The 10,144-nt window shown below is 38.9% G+C and overlaps 1 protein-coding gene across 5 annotated transcripts in view; it reads left to right on the top strand.

Annotated features, from left to right (window-relative positions):
* Window positions 1-9,037: 9,037 nt before the first annotated feature.
* Window positions 9,038-10,144, top strand: part of Chic1 (cysteine rich hydrophobic domain 1) — a 70,976-nt gene continuing 69,869 nt past the window's right edge. For all 5 annotated transcript variants that reach the window (XM_029554749.1, XM_029554748.1, XM_029554747.1 and 2 more), the window contains exon 1: window positions 9,038-9,505. In XM_029554749.1, the coding sequence (XP_029410609.1) occupies window positions 9,207-9,505 (299 nt within the window). In that variant the 5' untranslated portion in view covers window positions 9,038-9,206. The remainder of the gene's footprint in view (window positions 9,506-10,144) is intronic.

Genomic DNA, 10,144 nt, shown 5'->3' with positions numbered 1-10,144 from the left:
CAGAATCTAAAGGTAGTGCATACCTATGGTGTCTAATTTATATTTCTTCCTAAAGTCCATAGAGAGAAAGATCCTTTGTGAACTCTTCCTCAGTAGCATGCTAAATTGTTTACACAAACAGACTTCTTTGAGGATTTGCTAGGGGTTTTGGTGGATCCCAATCTTGTGATAAAATGGAGACACATTATGAGAGTATGACCTCTACCACTGAAGGTAAGATATGATCAAGAGAGTGACTGGATGTGAAATGAACTTTCTAGAAAGGATTTTTGAAGTAAGTGATTTAAAGAGTTGTGTATACAAAATGAAGTGAAACTTAGTCAAAATATATGCCATCGGCAGCAGTCACAGAGTGAAGAGTAGCACCAAAATGAACGTTGCCATAACAACTATGAGAAACAAAAAAAGACAGAGCTAGGGAGATGGCTCAGTTGTTAAGAGTGCTTACTGTTCTTGAAGAGGGCCTGAGTTTGATTCTGGAACACATGTTGGATAGCTCACAATTAGCAGAAACTCCAGTTCCAGGAGCTCTGAAACTCAGGTGGCATACACTAATGCAGACACAGACATACATAATTTAAAAATAATAATAAATGCTGGGCATGGTTGCACATGCCTAACTATTGGAGAGACATAGGATTCAATGTGTATATAGGAAAAGAAGGAAGGCTGAAAGGTAATAAAGGGTCTACCATAACAACCTGGAGGGGAGAAAAAAAAAGAAATTAAACCTAAAGCCAGTTGGATAAAGGAAACTGAAAAAAAAAATTGTTTTGGACTTTTTGAGACAGAGTCTCCCTGTAGCCCCAGCTGGCCTGGTACTCACTATATGGACCCGGCTGGCCTCAGACTCACAGAGATCCATCTGCCTCTGCCTCTGCCTCCCAAGTGCCTGGATCAAAGGCATGCACCACCACACCTGGCAGGAAACTGAAATTTTAAAACATCATTGAAAGTGAAACCAATAGAAAAATAAATTGATAGCAAAAATTGGTCCTTGTCTTTGCAGCTACCATCACTGAAAAAAATCGAAGGCCACAAAGCGATAAACACCTCGCTGTTAGATTTCTGCAGGTTTTTTTCCACCACCTAAGTCTCCAGGTGACTGAGTCACTCATGCTTCATCTATACTGCCAGGAGCCATCCAGAACCTGTGGAATGCTGTTGCTGTGGTTACCCTTCCCCAAGGAGTAGCCCAGAAACCTTGGTAGTCCTCAGATGCTTGGTAACTCCTCTTCCATTCTCTCTCCCCAAAGCCACCTGAATTATTCCTGCCAAGATTTTTCGGGCACAGGATCCTACCCCATGGCTCGTTCTTCTGGGGACTAATTCACCAGCCTTTATTTTTCATGACGTCCTAGTTGCTGCCACCATAGGTTCTCTGGCTCAAGGATCCAGTGCAACCATTACATCTGTATGTTCAAACAGCCTCATGGTGGAGAAAGCTCCAATCTCAGTGTTACATCCATCCAAGGCTGACTTCTGCAGGCAGACTACTGCGCAATGCCTGCCCTGGCCAACACAGCTGCACATGCATGCATACCTCCAGCTCCATCCTATAGCTTCCCACACCCATGCAGACCCTTTTGCTTTCCACAGCTACCTCCACAACTCAACAGTAAATAGGAGAATAACTGGAGTCATCAAACATGAATGAACACAGCAGAAGGAGCATGTGAAGACAGGGTGAAAAGACAGACATTTTCCAACCAAAGAGAGACGCATCAAAAGAAAGTATCTTGATACCTTATTCTTAAATTTTTAGATTCTATAATTATCAGAACATAAATTTCTTTTCATTGAAGTAAAAAGAGACCAAGTAGCCATTTTAAAATGAATAAAAACCTGAATAGATGCTTTCCCAAAGAAGATAAAAAATGGTAAACAAAAACACAAAACGGGGTTGCTGGGATGGCTTAGTGGTAAATACGATTGCTGCCAAGCTTGATGACCTGAGTTCAGCCCCCAGGACCCACATGGTAGAAGGAAAGAAACAAGTCTTCCAAGATGTCCTCTTATCTCCATATGTACACTATGACACATGGGAAATAAATAAATAAATAAAATAAAACGTAGAGTTTTTTAATGCAAAAAGTTCTTCCACATCATTATTCAACAGGAAATTGAAAATCACAACAACAACGAAATGCCGATTTCATACCTGTAGCAAACACTATACACAGGATGACTTTAATGACAAAAATGTAAAATAACAAGACAGATAATAGCAACTATTGATGAATAAATGAGAAAACTGGAATTTTCACACATTTCTTGTGGAAAGATGAAATGATGTAGTATTGTATTGTACTGTAGAAAAATTTGGCTACCTCTCAGATAATAAAACAAAATTTCCACATGACCTGATAAAGCTACTCCTACCCCTAATAGACTTAAAAAATACATGCTCATAAGTACTTGTGCAGAATGTTCAAAGCAGCATTATTCATAGTACTGAGGCTATTCCTATTCATGTTTACAGTCATAACAGGCAAAAGCAGAAACAACCTGACATGAATGAATAAACAAAAATGTGGCTTATGCATACATGGAATATTATTCATCCATTAGAATAAAGTACTGATAAATGTGGTACATTTGTATCTTGAAAATATTATGCCACACAAAACAAAACAAAGAAGCCAAACATGAATATCATGTTGTGTCATTCTACTCTTACAAAATGCTCTAGGTACACAAATCTACTGAAACACATGTAAATTATTTGTTGCTGGACCCTGAAGAAGGGGTGGATTTAGAGTGGCCATTAATGGTGACAATGACATTCTGGAATTAATGTGATGGCTTTATACTTTGTAACTAAAAAAAACCAGTTAATTGTATGCTTGAAAAGAATACTTTCTGGTATCAAAAAAAGTTAAAGATTTCCACTTTGGGAAACAAAATGATAATTCTCCCTATTCGAATCTTTCCTTTAGCACAAGAAGCTGTGGAAAGACCAAAGTACAGAGAGAAGTAGACAGGAGCCAGAGACCATGGGACATATGGAATAACACAGCAGTGGCTTCTCTGGGATTTCCTTTCTAAAATTTTTATTTGCATTAAAAATTTTTATTTATTCTTTCACAGTTTCCTACGCAAACAGCACATTGATCATATTCACCTTCATTACCCTCTCTTACCCCCTTCCATTTTTACTGAACCACTTCTTCCCAACAAGCCTCCCTTATACTTTCATATCTTTTTTTGTCACTCACTACAAGAGCAAGGGCAGGATTTATTTACTTAATTAGGCAAGGGGCAACTTACCAGGGGCTACAGCACTGAGGAATAAGATCCTCCTCCCTCTCTGGGATTTCTTACTGCTTCATCTCTCCCAGGCTGGGGGATGAGGAAGCCAAAATACCAAAAACATTAATTGTGATAAATATAAATTTACCCCCAAGTCAATACTTTCTACCCAAAGGACCAGAAAAGGTGAAGCATGGTTAAGTATAAAACATTTAGACAGTAACCTGTGTACTAAGTCTAAACACTACCAAAGAATTGTGATTCCACAGCCATCTAAACCAGCAAAGGCCAAGTTTACTGCTTAGATTTCCATACTTCAAAAGTTTTGGTTTTGGTTTTGGTTTTTTAAGGGAGGGGTGAAAAGGGCCAAGCACACAGCTGGGAGTTTTCATTTTTACTTATTGATGACAAGGTATTTCTATTTGCAGGATCAGTGAAAATGCCACTAGGAACTAAAACTTACCTCATTCAGCAGTAGTAAGTGCCCCTATTTGGGTGTCAATAAAATCTAGGGAGAAAGTGGACTTTTACCTCTAACTGGAAGGAACAATGCAGCAACTCAGCTTTCTCTGAGGGAGCAGAGTCAGCACAAATAAAGTCAAAATAAAAAACTGAAGTGGCATCTCGGATTTCACGAACTAATTTGAGAATACTCAGTTTTTATTTGAAAAAACTCATTATGCTGGGCATGGTGACATATGCCTGTAATCTCAACACCAGCCTTATATACATAAAGGCTTTCAGGATAGCCTTCAGGATCGTGGGATCCTGTCTGAAAAAGACAGACAGGAGGAAAGAGAGAAAAAGAGAAAGAAAGAAAAAGAAGCAAAATACATCCCATTATACCAAGAACCAGAAATAATCTCAAACCGAATGACAAAAAGTAATCAGTGTCAACAATGAGATGACAAAAATGTGAGAATTATATGACAAAAGTTTTAAAGCAACCCTCCTAATGTTTCGGTGAAAAACTATAAACACACTTAAAACAGATGGCCAAAAGAAAGTCTTAGCAAAGAAATAATTTCAATGAAGAAAATGGGATAGGAAAAAGTACTAATTGTAAAATGGAGACTGATAAAACACAATCATCAAAGTTGTAAAAAGCTCAGGAAATGGACTCTATAATAGAATGGTGAAGAAAAAGGAAGAAATTAGTGAATGGAAAAATAGAACAATGCAAATAAGCAAATTCTATCCAAAGAAAAACATAATGAAAAATTGGTAAAATGCTGAGGGAATTCTAGAATTGTACACAAAATAATAATAGTATACATCATTAGACTCCTGGGGGAAGATAAAAAATGGGCAGTGTTAGAAGCATACTGAATAGGCAGTGTTGAAAAAAAACTGAAAAGACTTTGAGGAGACAGTTCAGTGGAGGATATGTGTTCAACATGTGCATTGGGCTCCATCTCCCACAGTAGGAAGAAAAAAAAACTTTTGAAGGGAAAAAAATGGATGAAAAATTTCACATATGGTAAGAGACATAAAACTACAGATTTAAGAATGTTCAGTGAACAAAAATGGAAGGAAAAATAAATCCATACAAAACAGCATAATAATTAAAACTTTGAACTTAAAGACAAAAAATGCTCAAAGCATCCATCAAATAAACAAAATGTCATTAATAAGGATACACTAACCCAAATAACAAGATATGTGTTTTAACAAAAAACAAGGGCACATGAAACAAGCAGCATAATCTTTTTCAAGTGTAGAAACTACTGTCAGTACAAAATTATATACCCTGTAAAAATATATTTCAGGAATAAAAACGAACTCAATTTTTTTGTCAGATGAAGGAAAATTTTGGAAGATAAGTTATTGTCAACAGACCTTCCCTGAAGAATGAGTACAGGGGCCGGGGCAAGGAGTAGCTCAGTGTTAGAGTACTTAGCAGCAAATGCACACTGTGTTCCACCCCAGTCTGACAAAAAAGAATGACCAGAAAAGAGAGCAAGGATCAAAGAATAAACAGAAAAGACAAAGAAAAGTCCAATATCTTAGAATATCAGCAAAAAAAGAAAGAGCACAGTAATAAAAAATATGAATAAATATAAGAGGTTTCCATCTCCTCCTTAATTTATAAATTGTATCTGGTGCTTGAGTTGTTCTAAAAAAATCACTTAAAGGCAGAGTATCTATAATCCACATGACAGATAACAACTCATGGAAATGTCAAACAATAGAGCTACTCTAGAAAAACTGTTCAGCAGCTTTAACAGTTTAACAATTTAACAGTTCTTTTTTTATAAAGAACACGCTTGCAGGCATGTATGCAGGTAGGCATGGAGCTGGAGTTACAGGCTGTGAGTTGCCCAACATCAGTGCTAGGAAATGAACTCCAGTCCTCCGCAAGAGCAGTAACTCTTCTCTTAACCACTCAGACATCACTCCAGCCTGATAGTTGAAAACAGTCTTAACCATATGGCACAGAAATTCCACTTATACATAAATGGGTGCTCAATAAAAATTAAAACATTTTCCATAGTCATATAAATGTCCACAGCAGCATTTTCATAATATACAAAAGGTAAAAGAATCCAAATGTCATCAACAGTATACATAAAGCATGATATACAGCAACAATGAAATATCAACTATCAATTCAAAAGAAGTCCTAATATATGACACAATATGAAAAAACTCAAAAACATACTAAGCAAAAGAAGAGTTTCAAAGACATATTTTAAAGTCCAATTTATTTGAAATGTCTATTAAAGAAATATTAGCACACAGCTCACATTAATGGTTGCCTAAGGTTGAGGATGAGAATGGGGAGTCACTGAACATGTAACAGAGTTCTTCTGGGTGATGGAAATATTCTAAAATTAGCCTGTAGTGATAACTTTGTAACTCTGTAAATTTACTAAAATCACTGAATTTTACCGTTTAACAAATTAACAAAGCTCTCTTCTAGAAGTCTTTTCAGCTGATTTGAGATTGAAAGCTATCATTGAACCCATGACTGTGCTTCAAGTCTCCATCTACTAGATGAGAAAATGACCCTCATGCCCTCATGTCATACGGCCTGCTTTTTTCTCTTCCCACTCCTCAATTTACTATCCTGGATGTTAAAGTATCATTTTTTAAAAAATCGTGTTTTGGAGCTGGAGAGATGGCTCAGCAGTTAAGAACACTGGCTGTTCTTGCAGAAGACCCAGGTTCAAATCCCAACACCCACATGGCAGCTAACAACTGTAACTCCAGTCGCAGGGGATCCAACATCCTCTTCTGACCTCCGCAGGCATTGCACGACATGGGTGCACTTACCTACATTCAGGCAATACACACATACACATAAAATAAAAATAATAAATAACAAAAAATTTAAATCATGTTTTATATGTTTACTGACAGCGGATAAATAAAATGTGTTTTGCTCAGCTTGCCTAATTCCAAATTCTTCTCCAGTTCACCAAAACAACCTTTGTTATTATATATGCCTTTACACACAGTGTATATGCAAGAAAACAGGTGAGATGATTTCACTATACCTGCACACTTAGCCAAGCGCAGCACTTCTCTAAATTGCTTTGTCCTTTTGATTAAATGTCAGCGGTCCCTCCAATTTTTATTTTATTTTTTATTGTTGAGTCAGGATCTCACTGTCGCAGCCTGTCCTCACACTCAGTATATACTGAAGGAAGAACTTGAATTTGAACTTACAATTCTTCTGCCTTTACGTCCAGAGTTTTGGGATTACAAAGGTGCACCACCATCCATTTATGTAGTGCTGGGGATCAGAACTCAGGGCTTCCCACATGATAGGCAAGCACTGTATCAACAGAGCTATATCCCCGGACACTCATCTTCCAAATGGACAATAGAATTTCACCATCTTTCTTTCCTTTCTTTCTTTCCACCCCAACATACATCATTACTTACTGTTACAGTGGTTTCAATATCACATAGCTTTGTCATAAAACCCACTTCTTACTCCTTTCCTTTTCTCTCCTTCAACTATCACTTTGTAGCATAGAGGTAGAAAGGAGAAATACCATTGAAGCAGTAGTCAGTAAAGTACTATTCCCTCTAGACACTGATGTAGTAGGCTCTTGCGGGTGAGATATTTGGGAAATATTTCATCTCATGTATGATTTTGTTTTGCTCCTTGAAAGAGAACTGACAAGTCTACGATAGTTCATTGTTGATATAACATGTTTTATTAGCACCAGTAAAATAAAAGATTATTAAGAAATATGTTAAGGTTCTATTTTTTATAATTTCTGGTTAATAAAGTTCTCTATACTACAACAAGCTACGTTTGTTAGGTATTTTAAGATTCCATCTTTTATCATAATCTCTAGTTAGTAGATAAAAGTTTTCTATACAACAAAAGCTCCATCTGTTACTCATAGGTAATAGTACAACTTACTTTTCAATTCCAAAATAACTATGGTGTTGAATATGGTGGTAATTTTTTCATGTTAGTAACACCAGCTCCTTGATAATTTGATCAGTTTGTCTCACAGAACTATTTCTTCCCTCCTCACACACCCTAAATTATTTTGCTTATTTTGCTCTGTTACTAATGCAATACTCTAAATTCACGAGTCTGTTTTCCCAGTCACACCATCTAAACAGAACGAAATCTCTTGTGTAACAGCAAGAGCAGTGAAGCTGCTATTATAGAATACCTGGATTCCAAGATTTGCTCTTATATAGCAGCTGTGTGACTTTATGGTCTTAATGACATAGATTTTGTGCTGCTGCCAAATACGAACCAGTTTGGCACATTACATAGAAACTCAAAATATGTGATCTGTGTATTTTAGTTGTGTAGAGAAGATGAGATAAAAGATTTGAAATGGAAAAATCTGGACAAAATACCAAAGTAATGACTAAATTACTTGATTTTCCTAACAGTCAATTCTTCATCTACAAAAGAGATCTAATGATGCCCGCCTCACAAGATGATTTGGGTTAACAGTAAAATAGGATGATGTTAACTAATGTTTTCTTAAGTTGGCATGCCTTCCTACATGCTCTCCATCTTCACTCACTCTCAAAACCCTAAATTCAAATCTGCATATTCTTATTCATATTTTAGGAAGCAACTCAAAGCACCACTCCACAAAGCCTTTCCAAACAACTTTAGGCACTAAAGCTCTTTGGCTAAGAGTACTGGGTTTGGGGGAGTAGGAACAGCCTCCCCCTATTTAAAACCGCGTCTGCCATTTACTAGCTCCATGACCTTGGACAAGTTACTTATTCTCTTTGCATCTATATTTCCCATCTGTAATGTGAGATCATTATGGTACTGCCCTCGTAGGGTTATGGGAAGATTAAATGAAATGCGTACACAGAGCACTTAGTACAGTCTGTGACACTAGCAAGTCCCCAAAGTACCATTTAGTAGGGGAAATTAATAGAAACTTTTCTCTTTTGTAACATGTATTAAAAATGCTTACCCTTCTCCCAAGATTATAGCAAGGATCTAAAGCTAAAGTCTCTTAAACGGTAATACTGAACAATCCCTGAATAAAGGACTGACGTATGTGTACCTTGAGATATTTTTGGATAAATTCTAAGCTTGTTTTTATAGAATTTGTTTTCCCTCGACTGCCTGCATATAGGGAACAATATCCCGCATTAATTAACAGGCAATAAAAGGAGAACGTACGTCCCTTGCGTACAAGTGACTGACTGACGTCCCAAACGCAGCACCGAGATCAGCACCCGCAGACCGGACCTCGAGAATTCCCTGGAGTTCACCTCCACCGGCCCCCTCCCCTTGGAGCCGCGCAAGCGTACACTGAATTTATTCCCTGGTCCCTCATGCCCCCGCCTCCAACCCCCGCTCTGTCTGCCCAACACGCAGGCGCATCTCCTCAAGTCTGGTCCCTACCCCCTCCTCTTTCTCGTCAGTCAGTTCCCCCTCCTCTTCCAGCAGCTCCGCAGGTTCAAACTCTTCTCCCAGAGAGTGGCGGCGATAGAGAGGTCACGTGATGAGCATCCTGCTGCCCAACATGGCGGAGTTCGACACCATCTCAGAACTGGAGGAGGAGGAAGAAGAAGCAGCAACGTCGTCGTCACCGTCGTCGTCCTCGTCGTCGTCGGTATCTGGACCCGAAGATGACGATGAAGATGAGGAGGAGGAGGAGGAGGAAGAGGAGGAGGAGGAGGAAGAAGAGGAAGAAGAAGAGGAGGAGGAGGTGCCGCCTCCGCCGCGGGTAGTGAGCGAGGAGCATCTGCGGAGATTTGCCCCCGACCCTGTGTTAGTGCGCGGCGCCGGCCACATCACTGTGTAAGCGCGGGGGCTCGGGGGCTTTGAAAGGTTGAGATTTGGCGATAGAGGAAAGAAAAGGTTACCGAAGGGCCTGTGGAGTGGGGGAGGGATGAGTGAGACGCGCTGTTAGCAAAGGACACCTGGTCTAAACGGAAAAACCGCGGGTTGAATAGGTGTAGTGTAGAAGTGAGACTGTGATGCACCGACCCCAAGGAAAGAGTGAGCGCACGACGTGCAGTAGCGGGATAGGGAAGCTGAAGCGCTGAAGTAGGGGGTGAATCTCCTCTTGTGTGTATGCTGGCAAGTGACTAGACTCTAAACTGCAGGATGTACTAGGATTCTTTGCTGCCAAGATTGATGGCTAGTGGAAAACAGGGATTACTGTGCTACGTGACAAGAACTAGGCTTGGGTTCTTCAAAACAGAAACGCAGTGTTTTGTGAATAATGTAAACAGTCACCCACCCACATATTTATACATCCATTCTTCCTATCTAATGCTTATATGAATGAGTACAGTCATCCTTTCTCTGTTGAGCGCACTACTCTGACGTTCTTTTAATATCACATCATTAGAGGTTCAGGATGACAGGCAGCTATGCAAAGTAGAAAGAGCAATGGATTGAGAATAAGAGGTCTTGGGTGCTAATCTCAGTTTT

This window comes from Nannospalax galili, unplaced genomic scaffold, assembly GCF_000622305.1.
Source record: "Nannospalax galili isolate Female #2095 unplaced genomic scaffold, S.galili_v1.0 scaffold365, whole genome shotgun sequence".
In the NCBI taxonomy this organism is placed as follows: Eukaryota; Metazoa; Chordata; class Mammalia; order Rodentia; family Spalacidae; genus Nannospalax; species Nannospalax galili.
This window is presented reverse-complemented; position numbering and strand designations above follow the sequence as displayed.